The sequence below is a fragment of the Cephus cinctus genome, unplaced genomic scaffold (genome assembly GCF_000341935.2).
Source record: "Cephus cinctus unplaced genomic scaffold, Ccin1 Ccin1_scaffold0080, whole genome shotgun sequence".
Taxonomy (NCBI): Eukaryota; Metazoa; Arthropoda; class Insecta; order Hymenoptera; family Cephidae; genus Cephus; species Cephus cinctus.
Window position 1 is genome coordinate 1,183,891 of NW_014332821.1, and position 17,689 is coordinate 1,201,579.

A 17,689-nucleotide genomic window follows, 5' to 3' on the forward strand; every position below is an offset into this window, starting at 1 on the left:
CAGTAAGTTCCGAAATTTCTTGCGATTGTTCACACGCCGGAGGCGTATGTGCTCTATTTGATGGTTAGCCCAGCGTCGCTCAAGGGCTAATTTGACATAGGGGTGACTTTAGCTGACGTAAGAGGATATGAATTCTCTGTGAGAAGAGGGAAAGAGAAAACGCGATGGTTCTGACAGGAATGATGGTACGTACGACTGTCTCTGGTTGGAAGACGCACAGACTATAAGAGATTCGCGAAATTCCAGAAGATGAAACTCTCGCGAAGCTTTCTTCTTGGCGTTAACGGGATCCTGGCAAGTTAACGCCTGGGCTTTATACCTATAGACGAGCTAACGAGTTTCTTGCCTCTGGCTAAATAGCCAGCGAGGTGCGCCGATTTCAAAACGGATTTCCACAGAGATTTTATTCCATCTTTGCCTCTTCCTCCATCCCCCTTTGTAGCTTGTAACTTAGTCGGGGAAGGTGGGTGCGAGATTTTATCTTGCGAAAGCGTACGTAACGGATTCCCGGAATATACGAAGGTAAATTACAGGCTTAGGTTGTTCCTTGGTAGGCTATGACGATGATATCTTGCGTCAGGAGTTGCGTCCGGGATCGATAATCTAGGCATTCGCTGTACCGCGCAGATGAATTTTCATTCGGCAGTGTGCAACGTAATTGTATTGGAGGACGGAGGAAGAGGTAATAGGAACTATTTGCTTGAAGAATGTTGCACAATTTTCAAGGAATTGCCGGTGGACTTTAGTGGAGAACAATTCAATTTTCAACTGGGTTGTTCTCGGCACTCGTGTTTGCTGTCCCTATAGCATAATCCGTTTGAGGAGATAAACGTTATGTTGTCGGCACGGTTAATAATTGGCTTAGTTGAAATTCCAATTAGAATAGTGACTCGGGCATTTGCATTGTAGATATAGTCACGGCAGATTTTGAAAATGACTCGCAACTCCCTTTGAAAAGTGTTGGTAGAGCTTTTGGACGATAAAGGACTTAAAATCATGTAGCCGTCTGTAGGGGGATATATCCCTCTAACGTGTATCAAAAATATATTTTCAAAGAGTATTCTTGAAGGGATTGAAAAATTAATGAACTCCAAATAATTTTATTGAAAATGTCACTGGGTTATAACAGATTCAAAAATAAGTTTTCATTCAAGTCATTCAAGTCGTCGTTCTTACGGAAGATAACAGTGCGCATTGAGGATGAAGTCAAGACATACAGTGTAAATCATATTTGGAAAAAATGTGAATCGCAAAGATTGAAAGTATTTCGATGCGGCGGAAGTGCAGAATTCAGGAAGCGGAAATGAGTGGAGCTTTTACGCTCTGCTTGTCGAAAGTGAGGTCATGCAAGATAATTGACCAATCAGATCTCCAAAGTTCCTGAGAGACATCTCTACGAGGAGGTACATCCTCGCGCACGAAGGGGGGAGGGGGGGGGTCGTTCCACCCCTCAAAGTGAAGTCGGAGTGACGCTCACTCTCATTCCTAAATAAATATCAATCTAAAGTCAGAAGCTGAGGAATGCTTCTGCATTTCAGACAAAAATTCCTTATCAGTTTGTTAAATCCAAACGATGCCGCTGCCTTTTCGTTGGGATTCCGCGAGGAAAATTCGTTTCCTTCGAGGCATTGAGGAAATGCCGAAATACGCGTGAGAGAAGATGAAAAATTGAATACACCCAAACGCAATATTTGCGCTTTCGACAATTATTTTGGCAAACTCATTCTTTCGCAACGTTGCAACAGATGAAGGAAAAAACTTACTTTGTCGCATCGTTAAAATTTTTGCGCCGTCGTTCACGCCGGTTAGTCCATTGCAGGTTGCGTCACCACTCTGAGAGAGAGTCCACGTGTCCGCAGTCTTTTTGGCGTAAATGAAACACCTGTAGCGATTTTCATCGTTGTCAATTCGTTCACTGTGTAGACGAGCAACGAGATACTGCGTGCTGCCCTCCCTCCAAGCCGCAAGACATTCCAATTCCACTTCTGCGCACAGCGAGAAAGACAGTTATAGAAAGGAAGCTTAAAAGCTCCTGTTACGCAATTTGCCAAAAAGTTTTTTAAAATAATAATCGAACGTCGGAGATGAGCAATCGATGTGCAGGTACAAAAGTGGGAAAAATATGAAAATTAATTAAAGCGTGTAACCGCGATTAGCATAGGCAAATTTATCCTGATAATATGCCGCGTAATGCGCATCGATGATAATTGGACAAAATTGTTTGCACAAGCTACGAAGGATAATTGACAAAGCCATTAATCATTCATTATACCGTTCCGCTTTATTGACAATTACCGTTCTTGCATCTACCGTTAATTAATACGATCATCCGTATTTAATAACGTTTGATAATGCGCTTGATAATGCAACGGCCCAACGTCACTTAATTGTCCGAGTATTTACGAGAGACGCCGCTTCGATCTTCGTCCGCTTTTAGGTTCCCCTTTCGCAGGGACTAACCACTCTCTCTTACTCTCTCTCCCTCTTTCTCCCTCACTGGACCGTAATCGCGTGAAAGAGGATAAACTACATAATTTCCTAAAAAGTTCTCGACGTTTGTATATAAAACGTACTGAAACGTTGCACTTGGCACTTTCACACGAAATCAATACTTTTGTATCACGATCAAAATTGAAAAAAAATGTAAGCAAAATTTTTCGCAACTTTTTAATCCTAATCGATCAGTCCGTTCAACTAAATTCCACGTCGATAAAGAAACATTTAAGAAGTGACAGATCTTCGATAAATTCTCTACTTACGCGTACTCTCTGTAGATGGCACATCGGCACAGGCCTGATAACGTAACAGCAGACGAGATTCTTGGGTGCAAGTTTCTGCCGAGGATGCAGGAGTTCGACACTCGTGGTCGCCTCGAACATACGTGAATTCCAAGGGCCCTTTGAAAGGACACGAAGTGGGTGGCGCACCGACGCGAAACAAAGAGAAGAGCGCAGCATCCCCTGCCAGCTCGCTGCAAAGTTCCTTCGGATTCGGTCGATCGGACAGGCAATAAGCTGAAAGAGTGAAGATATAAATTTGAGGAAAGAAAGTTAAAAAAGAAGAAGCCGATAAAAATGACCGGTCAAATAAAAAGTCATACTTACTCTCCTTGTACTGCAGTACGTTGCGATGTTTCTCGTGCATAACTATGCAACGATAACACTTCTCCCTGGAATAATAAACCTTGATAAGTCAAGTTGTCAGTCGATGACCAAGTAAGTTCGGATAGTGGATAAAAGTAGTATAAGCTTGTAGTATCCGACGCGAGCGAGCATGATAAAAAAAAAGGTGACCTTAATTTTCAGCAATCTGGCTAATGCAACGGATGGGATTTCGTATCCGCTTCTCGGCCATAGGCCAGCATTTTTGCCTTTTAGTTTGATTGCCAGACGCGGGCGCCGGAGTTTATTGTAAAGTTCTTAACCGCGTTACGACGTTTCACATGGAAGCGCGAGTCCGCGTTTGCTGCTGTGCAATTAAATATTTTTCTGTCGTAGGGACGCACTTTGTCCCCAGTCTTTCTATTGACGCATTCGCGTCCGACTGAAAAACGGATAATTAACGTTAGGTAAATACGCGTCTTTTATCCTTTCGTGTAATCTACCATGGATAATACGCGATGCGGATCAACGCATTACCAACTTCCGTAATTTGCACAGCCTCGTCCAGTCGTAATTTTCTATACCGCAATGCTATAGGGTTAAGTATTGACTTTTCAAGAATGCCAAATGGTCATCGTCAGGATAATGTATTGATTTTCAAAAAATAAATTCTCTAAGTACATTTTGAGTACAAGGTACATTTATTAATTGTAGGCGAAGCAAACATCTAGATGACTATCTACGTCATTCCAGGCAGGTGCTATTACGTTTCCGAGTATCATACGAGCCTATGGCTTATCATTAGGCTTAAAAGTTATGTGGCGTGACGAGCTAGTATTGGATCCGCGGACACGAAACAAAGGTAAACTTTAACTTAAGTCCGACTAAGTTGACTGGAGCTAAGTAAGCAGAGGAATGTATAGGTGAGGACAAGAAGAGAAGTTCGACAAGTTTTAAGTAGCGCGATACACCGTGCAGACTATAGAAGGGACAGCTCTTTAACTTTACTCGCGTTAGAATAAGGTTAGACCAGGTTGCCCGACAATTAGATGTAAAGTTGATATAGTTAACGACGCGAATAATTAATATATAACGATATACAATGATAGGCGATATTTTTTAATTACACAGCGGACTGCATGAATTATTCGTATAATAATTATTTCTTCTCGTGTCAATTCCACTAGCACAGCTAATTAACTATAATCGAATTGTTTCGTACATGAAAAAAGACGAAGCTGCATTATAAACAGAAGATGAAGTAACGGAGAAAAATATTCACGGGTTATCCTTGCGGTTTTCATATATTGATATACTCACCCGTGACAACGTTATTCGGTAGTAAGGCTATTTACGGATACGTCAAGAATTATTAAAGGAATGACGTTGGAAATTTTGATTAAGTATATGTACAGTACCAACGTGATCGTTTTAACATATCGATGTACAATTAATAAATAAAACTTTTGAGTAAATTCGTCGGATGACCAAATTTTTCTTGACTGAAAGCTCCAGACGCCATTCGTTAATAATAAAGATAATTTTCAAGAATCTATAGTTTATTTTTATCAGTTACTTCAGTCGTGTAATAAATTTTCTATGATTAAATTGACAAAGACGACATTATTTATCTATGACAAATTTTTATCAATAATGACTATCGCTACACGTATGTTATGTCTTATCTCGAATGGATCAATTCATGCCCAATAATATTAGCAGACTGATCGTCTTTTGTTCTTATATATTTTATATATGGCCATTATAACTGTGTTTATTTAGTTCCTCATTGTGGTATCGAGTTTAAATGAATTCCGAAGACAATGAGACATGATCGATTTTGACAAAAGCAAACAGTGACACGTGTCCCAGCGACAAATTACCCAGCTCACGAGATCGATACGTATCTGCCATTTCAATCTGACAAACGTCGCCGATATTGACAGGTCAATAATCACGACGAAGGAAAACGGGAAATGCAAAAAGTACTTCCGATTAGCAGCACGCATCCTGCGACTTCTAATAGCACCTTCGTGCACGCTTTGTGTTTATCGCTCGTTATACTACCTGTTTGCCGATCCCGCTACCGAATGGCAATCTCATAAATGTTTCCGCAAGGGTTTATCGCGCGATCGAATAATGCAAAATCGTCGTTCGTGCTACGGGTTATCGTCACTTTCTGAATACGATTACTTAGCCTTTTTCGGACGGGAGATGAAGCGCTTCAATTTCAAATAGCGGATAAGGAAGCTTGAACGGGATACATGTTTGAAAATGAGAATTTTTGTAGAGCTAGGTAAAGATGGTATGATGGGTACTGGGTAATGATGCGTACGTCCGTTTACTAGTGATATTCCGAATGATGTCATTTATTTGTGTGGAGGAACGTTAATCGCTTTTAGTCTTTCGTAAAATTTATCATTCAAACGAAAGTGACAACGCATGAGATTAAACGATAATCAATGTGATTGAAGTAGAGACGAAAAGTTAAAGAAATTAAAATATAATTCAGGACAAGAAAGTATCGATCTGATTGAAAACTGAACCTACGAATAATATAAAAAGGATATTTCATTAAATAGAAGAAACAAAGTATTCCCTTATGCTTATCCCTAGTAATGCAATAAAAACACGTAAAGACACCTAAATATACAATATCCATCTCCGAATTACGTTTCGATGGTAAAATTAGCGAAAAAAAATGTAGCATCTCGAAAGAAATATCACGGAGAAAGGGTAGGAAAGAAACTTAAGGAAAACCAAGAGTATCAGAAAGCGATACAACGTATAAAGGTAATTGGATTCGTACGTCTTTGCGATCTTAAGACGGAATGATAAAATAAGTAAATAATAATTATGCGTAGGAAGGAAACCAGAGGTAGAGAAGTAAATATGTACAAAAATAATACGTACAACTGTATAGACAAATATATACATATCCTGCACACAAATTTCATTAGATAAAACGAATTCAGCCTGCGACGTCTCGGGTAAGAGAAACAAGATTTGATAAATCTATTTATTCTCGTCCAGTCCAATAGTTTCTTTCCCATTCGCAGAATATCCCGTTATCGCGCAACTACGCTACTCTGCTGTAATTCCGAATTATTATATAATATAAACCCTATGGGGAATATCTCATTCCAACGCAAAAGTCTTGATTGTACCTACCCTTACTCGATAATATCGTCACAGCCAGCTGCTCGACCTGACGCATCATTGCCTACTCCGATATCATTCCTCGCCACTTGTCACGCCACCCTGAAAGATTCTTTAAGCGTCATAATAACGTTCACCATACATAGCTATAGTCGATACACGCACGTGGGATGCTGTACCGTCATCTCGAGGCTCTACCATCAGATCCATTTCCTATTCTGACGTCTTCCTAGACGGAGGCCACCATCTCCTGGCGACGACTCTGCCTCTTCCGTGTACCCTACGTCGTATTTATTTAACCGTTAACGAATTCGCTTACGTTAAGTCAAGTATTCGCATTTTAACGAGGAACGGCAGACGCTCGTTCATCCGTATGGAATCTCTCGATAATTTCTAATGCTTCATCGAGCGATTGACAGTGTTGCGAATAACGATTCCCTATGTGTATATATATGTATATGAGTCGCCTCGATAAATCATCGATTGCGTGCAGAGCAGCGATAGGCCAACGAGAAAGCTCGTTGATATATTTGTGGACACGTTAAATGACCGACGTGAATATAGTAGTACTGCGAATCAAACGTACCGCAGGTATAACAGTGAAAGAAACGGAGACAACATATGTATATCGATGAAGAAAAAAAAAAAAATAAATAAATAAGGGAAAAAGAGTAACGGAGTAATTTCTGCAAAAGATGTCGACTGGAACCTCGATAGAATTAAAAGACCGGAATTATATAGCGAGCCAACGGGAACGAGTAAAGAGCCATCTGCTTCCACGTTGATATTAATTGGTTCTAACGCTCGTTAATTCGAGCGAGTAATTTAAGACGGTCCTTCTGTGTTATTCAGGTAGTAGATACAGTCCCGTCGCACCGGTATAGTAAGCACCCGAGAGGGTAAGGGATGTAGCGGGTATGGAGGATGCTTATTTAGTTAATAATTCCGTTTGGACTGTCTAATAGCCGGATGGCGTGTAAGCGTGAAACGCCACCCCAATTTCACCCTATTCGAGCCGTAAACCGTCCCTGGACAAGGGTTATCGATTTCTACCTTTGCGTAAGCATAGAGAGGCCATCGCCGTGTACAGAACTGTACGTTGGAATGTGGTCCTAAGTAATGATACGTCATCAGATATGTGTAGGGTAGTCATATAGGGTAATCATAGTATATGACATACGTAAGGGAGCGTGTTACCCTGATAAAGAAAAGGTAGGGTTGAACATTCGTTTATCGTTCATCGCTTGTGTATGGGGTTATGGATGTATACACCTATATAGAGAACCAACAGAGCTAAGGGCAGTGCGTATAGTTGTATATAGCTATTTGTTTAAAGGGATCGGAAAACGAGTCTTCGACTGAAAAGCATTTAGGGGTCGGATGTTGCGCTCGATGGCGAACGGTAGATTTTCCCTGCACGAGAAAACTGCTTGTCCTAGGTCGTGCTCTTGGCTCACGTTCGGTACATAACTTGCAAGACGGGTAGCACGACTGAACGATCCAGGGTGGCCAACTCCCACGGTATTTCTTTGGTATTACTTGCACACTGGGTCATCCTACCCTCAGAACAATGCTAGATATTTCAAGTGGAGCTTGTGGATGGAAAAAGGTCTCACGCTGTAGACATATAGAACGTTAGACAAGACACTAAGGGAATCGAATTGGTAATAGAGTGAATATAAAGATGATATTGTGCAACTAGTGAAATATCGTTGGTACGTATGTCAAGATTTTTGCAAAGTACGTTTCTTTTTGCAAATTGCAAAAAATTCGTAGAGAGAAATTCGCGAAATAGCTTGGTGTTGTCTGCGAGGGAAGCTGCGCGCAACGCCGTCTTAAGTCCCTTCGTTCGGGCGAAACCACGAAATGGAAAGTAAGCATTTGGCCGTGAACAGGAATGGACTTAAAGAAACTGAATAAAAGGAACGTATATCACAGAAGCACGTAAAATCCTACGCCCGTACCTCGTAGACCCCCTTGGCATTTGCATTCGCGTTAAGTGCGAGCGTAGTCCTCGCCCGTCGCGTCCCCCGCACGCTTAGGGCGCGACGTGCTAACTTAGCGAGACACGCATTTTTTTTTGGTATAGAAAAATGCTTTTAGGGTATTGCTATGTGCTCCATAGGGAATTCCTTCGCCCTATCGATGTAATTTATATTGTAACGTGTATACGAGAGGGAGAGTCCCACGTCCCATGTGGGAAGTTACATATGAAAAAAAAGACTTCTGCCTCGTGTTATTTCGCAAAATAGTTCTTACTTCAAAGAGTATCATTGAAACTCGATTGTAGTAGACATATACAATTGTATTTAGAAAACTTGTATGAAACTAACGAGCACACATTCAGACGGACTCTGTTAGCAAAAACTGAAATGACAATGAGGAATACTTAAAAATGGATGGAAACAAATATATAAATTACAAATAAATTTATTTTATTAAAAAACAAAAAATATTTCCTCGTGATGTAAACGTCAAAACCGTGAGTCATTCTCTCGTAATCCTCACGGTAAGCTTTAGCGTTATAAGCAAGAAGGGAGAGAAACGGTAATGGGACGAGGAGGGGCGAAATTGAGGTAAAAGCTAGTAGTCGAGGAGTTTGTTCCTTCCTCAAAGCCGTCGGCCAGGCTAGCATCTATTGATGCATTATTTACGTAACTTCACAGAGAATGCACTCGAAGGCAAAGAGCGTTCACCTTTCCATACCCCAGAGTTCACGATGTCCATCCGCTTCCTCCCCCCTCGGACTTCTCGACCAACCATCCTAAGGAGCTTTACCTGTAAAGACCGGCCACGCGATCTTCGAATTCACGATGTAATACTTGTAGAAGGACGAGATAAAGTGGTGAAGATGAAGAACCTGAAGGAGGGGTTGAAGGTGGATGAAAAGTCTGAGAAGCCGATAGAGACGATCTAAGGGTCAGAGGGCACCAGCAGCGAGTAAAAGGGTGGGAGTTGGAAATGGGGAAGTTGAAGTGGCGGCTGTGCTTTACAAAGTAGCGACGTTAAAGTCGATCGATATTTCAGACAGGAATTGGTGAACGTCGATGCCACGACAGGTCGCAGCTCTTCCTGGAGCGAATTTCCTTAAAGGACATCAGACGCGAAGAGATCGAAGGGGTTGCGGGTCGAATTTCCGATAATTCAACTTGAGGAAAAGTAGCGAGGTACCCCCCACCTCGTAACCACTCGAGAACTTTGTTTCATGGTGGGAAAGTTACTTTTAACACCTCCCTTCCTCCACCCCGCTTACGCTTTCGTCGTGACGTCGCAGAGGAAACCGTCGATATGGAGTAGCGCGTGGCGACAAAATACGTCAGAATGATCGAGAATGATGGAGAAGCGACGAGGACAGATAAAAATTCTTAACGCTGAGAATGGGGGAGCTGGGTGAAATGGCAAGAGGAAAGCTATACGTATCTTCTTACCTTTTTCATGCTTTTCTACAAAATGTCGAGGACTCGTCCTGATACGCCACCGTCGGACTGAGGTGTATATACGTATATATATAATGTACGATGAGACGGAGAGTCAAAAATATAACGCAAGTACAAGGGTAGAAGTACAAATTTTTAAGGGATATAATATTTCTTTGATATAAAAAAATAATCCTAAAGACGTCAATCGAGTATACCTATTATGTAAGGTGCTCGCGGGGTTTTCTTCTATAATAACGAGACATCGTATGAAGAGTTTGATATGCTCGTTAGCCAATAAGAAGTGTTCCAAAGTAGCCGATACTCTCCTTTTTCTACCAATACAGATACTCATAAGCCGCATATATCGTGGGTACAAAGGGAAACGGAGAATGGCCCGAGGGTTGTTGATTTAGTCGCTCTGGTTTTTATCCTATCCGGCAATCCGTGTGTCGGGAAATTTGGAACATCCCCTAGCTACGGCCCCTTCAACTTCTGTGACCGGAACCTAATGCGTGTTGCGTGTTGATCATTGCGTGAGTCCTCAAATACCCATTGCTGCTACCTATAACGCTCTTTCAAACCCCGATATTCATTCCGTCCTGCTCTTCGGTATAACGTCGGGATGCATTGTTGGTTTTACTCTTGTTTACAGTAGCGTATGGCATCCTGGGTAGATCCTGCTCGAGAGCCGGTCCGCACGCGCACCTCATATTAGCAGCTTAATTGTCTCTATTTGTTAAACCCAACCGCAATTCACCTTCCGCATAGAACCTGTATAGAGCGGAAAACGGATTCGAATAGCCGGAGGCTGGGACCCGGAACCAACTATCGACTCATGGTGTTAGCACGGATGGATTGAACGGAACGGTCAAGAAAGTTACTCTGGATGGGTTTTAATGAAAATAATTTTTTTTATTAGGATTGTACTTGGCGGTGAAATTTTTTATCTTTAGTTTCAACCGGTCAAACTGTTAGTGGCAGTTGTCATGCATACGGTTTAATACATAAATATAGTATTTTCGTCGGTGTCTTTACAACGTGGTTCAATGGACTCAGCTCTAATATTCATAAAGATTGTTCATTGCTAATTAGTACCCTTGGCTGGGAAATGTGAAAACAGAACATAAAATACGTGAGTTCGCGTAACGTATGTTATAGGGAGGGGATTTTCATGAGATCCACAGATAGTTGACAGGAACAATGCTGGGTTGATCATTAATAAAACGATGACACAACTGGGGTTATTAAAGTAGTTGTTGTCTTCAACTAATTACATTCATCAGTCGAGCACTCTAATTAATGTGTACTCGGTAATTTCGACAATTCACCTTCAACTTTACTGTATGTTACTAACGCGGTACCGGCTTTTAGATCGGATTATCAACTTGTATCACAAACACATATGTAACGAATATCAACGCTATATAAATTCGGACTAATTAATTATGCGAGTGAGAAACATGAGAAAGGCTTACAATTAAGTACATAGTATCCGCATGCGAAGTTTTTAATAAAAAATTCTATATGACCCAAAAAGAAATGATAAGAACACATATTTCGATTATCAACAAGACTCAATACATCACGTAATAGATATTTACACAAATGTCAAAAATCGATTGTTCCAATTGAATAACAAAAAAAAGTGGTTGTAAAGTCCTTTGAAAACTTCACTATACATTCACCCGTGCTACGATGCTACAAAACCAGTATTTGGAGCTATCTTAAATAACTATCCGTCTTGAAGATTAAAGTCCGATACACCATAGAAATCAACTCCATAAGCTATATAGTCGAAGGATTTCAATGTCTAAGTCCAATGATACTTTGATAATTTGAAGGGAAAAAAATTGCTCCCAAGAGCAACGGCCAAAAGTCAAAGGCAATTTAAAGAACGAATTACACGTCACGTTTCCGTGGATTTACTCAACGATTTCAGGAGCTTTCCTGTACCTCCTCCCTTCGCCCCTCCCGAGACTGTAACCCCTCCCTCATCTTCGGTTAGCAGAAAAATAATTAGCAATATAACTCGAGAAAACAGCGTGACGGCGAATAACTTTCTTCTTCTTGGTCTACCTCCGGTATCAGGATATATCTTGATGGATTACACCGATCAACGGGAGCTTGATCATCCGGCTGATTGATTGGATAAGTTTTCGCGGCATGACCTGACCACTGTGCTCACCCATCGACCTTTGTGAGTGGTCCTTTACTTATTCATGTTCAACGGTCGCTACGTGGGTGCGGGCAATGCCTGCAGGTATGTTGGACAAACATTCTCCAAAGTAGCCACCACCCATATAGAAGCAACTCAAGGATGGTGTTTCAAGTAACATTAAAATTTTATACCGACAGGATGGAATTGTCTTTTTAAAAAAATTTAACCTAGAGCCTTTCCCTTGTACAAAATTACCACGAAATATTTTCAGTCTTATGCCACTCCAAATGTATTTCTAATATTCTCTTGGTTGCACGTGACCGACCGAATCGATCTATTTAGAATAGATTGGCTAAGGGATGTACCGTGGGTGTTAAGCGTTAACGAAAAAAAAGGTTTGAATAACATTGTGACCCCAGTAACATTTTATAGGTTTTCAGATATAATGTTGAGAAGTTATGCATCGGCCATTGCAGAAATATAAACTTCACCTCCAATTCAAATCCAATCAGTGAATACTCCGTAGGATATTGGAAGGGGATGAAGAGTATATGTTATTGATATATATATATACATATATACGGATGAATACATGTGTATACGTATGTATATATAGACATACGTATACACGCGTGATTCAAGGGCGGCGAGAGGGTGATGAAATTGAGAAAGACTATAACGTAGAAATCTCGTGCCTCGATATCATATTATTCATATGCTGGCAATGTATGAGCACATCGCTCTGGACGCAAAGGCAATATAACTTTTTTTCTGACAGGAGAAATGACATCGGGTGAACAGTAGGTACCTACCCCTTTTGCCACGCGTGATCGATGAGACCAATGAAAAGGAAGGGCTGTCCAACGGGGATTGCCGGACGTCCAATTTTATCCATTCTATTACGAAGGATATCCTGCATCTACTCTACTGGATATACATATAAGTATAACGACACCACATGGAGGCCACAGTGCTTATACGTAACATTAACGATGATATTTCATTAACGATCAAGCCAGACGACGTAGTCCTGGCTACTGGCCATACAGTGATTTTAATGAAAATAATATCTCCCCCTTAACTCTGTATAGATATACATATATATATCCAGTAAAGGCCACGAGATATGTGTTTGCGTTTACCTAACGATCGCATATTTTAATTAGCGGATTATATGAAAATCGTCATTTTTATAACCAAGACGAGGACGATGAAAATTGTCAAATATCCGAGTCTCTATGTCTCTATATACCAACTCATATCGTTGTACTTGTTGTACACTTATCCCGGAGCGTCTTTTAATCAGTGGACCATAAAATTCCCAATTAAATCTACTCTCCCGTGAAACGGTCTAATAGCCGAGAATGGTTAATCGCATAACGAAATCCTCGTCTACAGCCATATTATTTCCATTAACCGACGTAAACCAATTTCACGAGCTAGGTCGGTGGGTACGTACCCCCCCCCCCGACTTTTTTATTCCAAAAATTCATATTCATATAAACTAATCATAGCTAAGTACGGGTTCAACTACCGTATCGTACATAGACAGAATATATATATATATAGCAGCGATTACCAGACCAACGATCAATATTCGTACAGTAATAAATTGTAGTTAAAGATAACAATTTTTTTTTCTAATTTAACAGAAGTAACCTATCACATCGTTTGCGGCCACATGAAATTTTGTCAAAATTTTCCTAAAAATTGTCACTACAAATTTTCGTTAAAATTTTAACAATTCTTGTAACAATAATTTTTCTGTGTCTAGGAACCAAGTACCTACAAACATTATGCTCTGACGTGGCAGTGATCAATGATATTAGCGACAGCAATAATAATAGAAAGTTGCTACTAGAGAGCGTCTACTAAATTGAGAAACAGACTAAGAAACTCCACAGCGAACGTTAGTCGATTTGCATTCGAGATAGTAACGTAATCCATGACGCCTCTTTCCATCCTTCTTCCCTTGCATCTGCGCTCGCTATCGTTCTTCCGCTCTCTCTCTCTCTCTCTCTCTCTCTCTCTCTCTCTCTCTCTCTCTCTCCTCCCCCCATTTCCCTTATCGTCCCTTGGATCAGTTGAATCGTTATCTTGCTCTCTTACTCCGACTGAATCCACTTCCCTCGGCTGCCGTCGTCGTCTCCGCCTGCGCAAGGAGGAGTTGCTGATTGGGAGGCTAATCACGCACCACTCTCCATTACATTAATTAAAACTTAGCTCTCAACTCGCCTCGGTTCCTCGTCTTCCCTGCAACGCTCCTCACTGTCACATCTTCGCTCGCACTCTCTTACTCGCACTCTGTTTTCCCTTATCCCTTCCACCAGGTACCTGAAATTCATTCCTCTGTATACATACTCGGTGTTCCGTTTCTCTCTTGCTCCTTGTCACTTGGCCATTTTCTATCTTTATCTTTATTTATCCCACTCTCTCTCTCCCCCTCCCCCCTCTCCCCCTCTCTTCCCCTCTCTCTCCCTCTCCCCCTCTCCCTCCCCCCCTCTCCCTCTCCCTCTCCCTCACCCCCTCTCCCTCTCTCCCTCTACCTCTCCCTCACCCCCTCTCGTCATAGGAAATAGTCGATCAATTGTACATTGATTATTGTGCGATTGTAACATTGGAAATTATCAAAAGGGAAACGTAATTATCGTAAAAACGAAGTCGAGTGAAATGGGATGAAGATGCTGGATAATATGTATGATAATTTTTTGCTGGAAAATTGAAAATATCACACGCCCGGGGAATCTCGATGAATTCTACTATACATAGTAATACGTCCTCCCACCCTTGACTCGGTTACGGAAGTGCGTTACGCGTCGTGAAAAAGAAAAAGACGATTTACAATTTTTTATTCAACTGTCATACCAACAAAAACCGGGACAAATTACCATATCGTGTCATTTCTATGGGGAAAAAAAAAGTAGCTAGTTCCTTCACGTTCAAATAGAAAGAACAGAAATGGAGAGGCGAGAGTCTATAATATATAGAATATATATATATATATATATATATATATATATATTCTCATATAATTTTGCCGTTTTACGAGCTATTCGGTCAATATTTAATATTACCAAGAATTTTGTATAACACGTGTGGTTCCCTCTAGAAGAGTATCTCTCTCTATATGAAAGAGAGAGAAAGAATATATAGAGATGTCTCTCTTTCTTTCTCTCTGTCTCTCTCTCTCTCTCTCTCTCTCTCTATATATATATATATCTATATCTATATCTATATCTCTCTCTCTCCCACATTATCAGCAGGCTGTACTCAAAGCGAGACAGGTTACCAAAATGTTATCCAGGCCGTCTAGCGCCATAGAATAATGCGAAGCACAGATAGGGGAAACGAGATTTGAAGTTTGAGGTTAAGAGGTTTCATGATCTCACAGTCGCCCTATTTTCATGTAAAACTTTGTAGATTGCGTGGCGCTGGCGTTCAAGAGCCACTTCCAAACGAATTGGTCTCCTACTCGACGGCGTCCTCGAGGTACGTACGCCATCTGTACCTCGTTCTGCTCTACTAGCGCCATCAGCATCGCAATCAACTCTTTAGATTTCAGCGTTTCCTACTCTCGTTTGTCGGTTGACGTTGCGGTCTAAATGTTTCCAGTAGCTAGGCTAATCCAATGAGAATCGATTGACGTCGACGATTGAATTCACATTGAATGACGAAAGGTGACAGGCGTAATACAGTTGTGTGAGATTTCTCGAAATTTAATTCAACGATAATGCGAGTGCGTAGTACGAACCAAATGGAGGGGTGTTACGCACTTACGACTGTCAATTTCCAGGCATTGGACCTCTTTCGTGTCTCAATGGTGTCGGTATCCTGTTATCACGTTCGGAGTTGCAACTCGAGAGGATAACGACATTTGACAAATAAGAATCTCACGTGAACTTTGCCTCTAGAGATATGCTCTCGATAAATCCTATAAGCCATTTCGTAATTCTATCATTAAATTATATTTGTATACAGCATCCTACCTAGACTGGCGCACTGGAAAACGAAGAAACGATCGAAACGTTGTAAAAATATTGTCCAAGAGTAACAGCTGTACTCGTTCACAGTGAAATTGTATACTGTTAAATATTTCCAAGTGCTATTGAACAGCGGGGCCACTGTACTCGCGTCATATTTACTTTTAAATGAAAACCATGAGAATTGTTATTCCTCAAATTCGAGTACGTTGTAACGGTCCTCCCTAAAATTCCATTCCAATAGTAGCTACGATCCTACCGACAAATAGAACGACTCCTCTGCTATCCATTAGGATATACGCGCGCATGTTAACGCAAATTGATCGAACAAGCAGTTATGACGTGAAATTCATTCGCAACGAAATTAGCTCACAGCCACGGGACAACGCGAAATCCTCGTCGTTTCGGCTCGTTTTACGTCCAAACTGTTATCCTGGTTCGTAATAATGGTCTCTATACATAGTGTATGGTGCAGCTATTCGGAAACCCTATTACTCGGTACTTGATTAGTAAATGTAACAGTTGACAGATGGGTTTAGGATTTAGTTTGCTACTTGTAATTTAATTAATTAAGACTCACTGATCTTGTACGAGGAACTTATCGCCGTCACCGACTGCGACGCATTGACCTTTGTTCGTGATTATGGATCCATTAATGGTAACCAGTCCTGGGACACCAGACTGGAACCAGCTGCCTCGCCAGTGACTTGGAAATTCGCAACCTGAAAAGAGATAAAGAAAAGTATGCGTCAGTAGACGAAGGAGCGATTTGATTTTTTCGTTTGACAACTTCCGAGGGAAATCATTATTGTCTTACAAGACACTCGGGGAGTGGGTATTTCATTTTTCATTTCTATGCGAAGTAGATGCATCTTCTGAATGAGAAAAGCATTCTGGAGTTAATAGCACGTTGAATCGAGACTGTAAGAAGAAGAAGAAGAAGAAGAAGATAAACGTTGAGACTGGAAATGGGCGCAACGAGAGAATTGGATTATCAAGAGGTAAATGTGATTACGTGTAACAGCGATTACCTGGCAAGTCTTTGAATTTGAGGTTTGAAGTTCGTTATGAAGTTTTTTTGCATTTAATAACACAAAGAGCAAAAGACGAAAAGACATAAAATAAAAGTAAACATTTATTTTACTTATATCTTAAATAATTCGATTGCTTCCTGCAGGAAAATGACCTAAGTGAATATAAGAAAGAGAGTCTTAAAATTTTCAAGTACCCGATAAGCAACCGATAAAGACTGGGTGTATTCCTATTGCAGCATCCCCATCGTCCTAACAAGTAAAAGGCTAAAAACGTGAAAAATGATATCCCTTATTACTGGCAGTGGGACGGTATAATTCGTTAAAATTGAAGTTGGGCATCGAAAAAAACAAAAAATACAGTTACTCAGAGGTTTCGAGGCGAAACAGGGGCCATCCGCACCGCTGGCTTTCCCTTCTGCCCCTGTCTTCTTCTACGGAGCAATATCATTTCTAATTAATTACTCTCATTTTGTTGAGTGGCGATACTTAAAAGGTACGCCTCTTTGTAGAGGAATAGCAATGAGATTCTCGCTATATCCATTTATGTAGACGGTTTGCTTATTTTTTGTCTCTGTGTTAATTTTTAAAATACTCATTTTTCAATTCAATTTTAATTAATATATATACATGTATATGCCAAAAATTCGATAAACATTGTTAAAATTTTTTCTTGTAATTATGCAATGAAAATTTCTTCGAGTATATCAATTTTATATTAAACTTGAAATTATCGCCAGAGTCAATTCCATGAACCTATATTAACAATTTACGAGGATGTACCAATTTATATGTTTAAAAGACGTCTCTCTCTCTCTCTCTCTCTCTCTCTCTCTCTCTC

General features: G+C 40.6%; 1 protein-coding gene across 1 annotated transcript in view; it reads right to left on the reverse strand.

The window, feature by feature from the left end:
• The window catches only part of LOC107271703, a 112,320-nt gene that overhangs the window by 19,337 nt on the left and 75,294 nt on the right, over window positions 1–17,689 (reverse strand). Inside the window, exons 3-6 of the mRNA XM_015748005.2 lie at window positions 16,398–16,539; window positions 3,105–3,169; window positions 2,760–3,014; window positions 1,764–1,985 (exon numbers count right to left, since the gene is read on the reverse strand). Of these exons, the coding sequence (XP_015603491.1) occupies window positions 1,764–1,985; window positions 2,760–3,014; window positions 3,105–3,169; window positions 16,398–16,539 (684 nt within the window). The remainder of the gene's footprint in view (window positions 1–1,763; window positions 1,986–2,759; window positions 3,015–3,104; window positions 3,170–16,397; window positions 16,540–17,689) is intronic.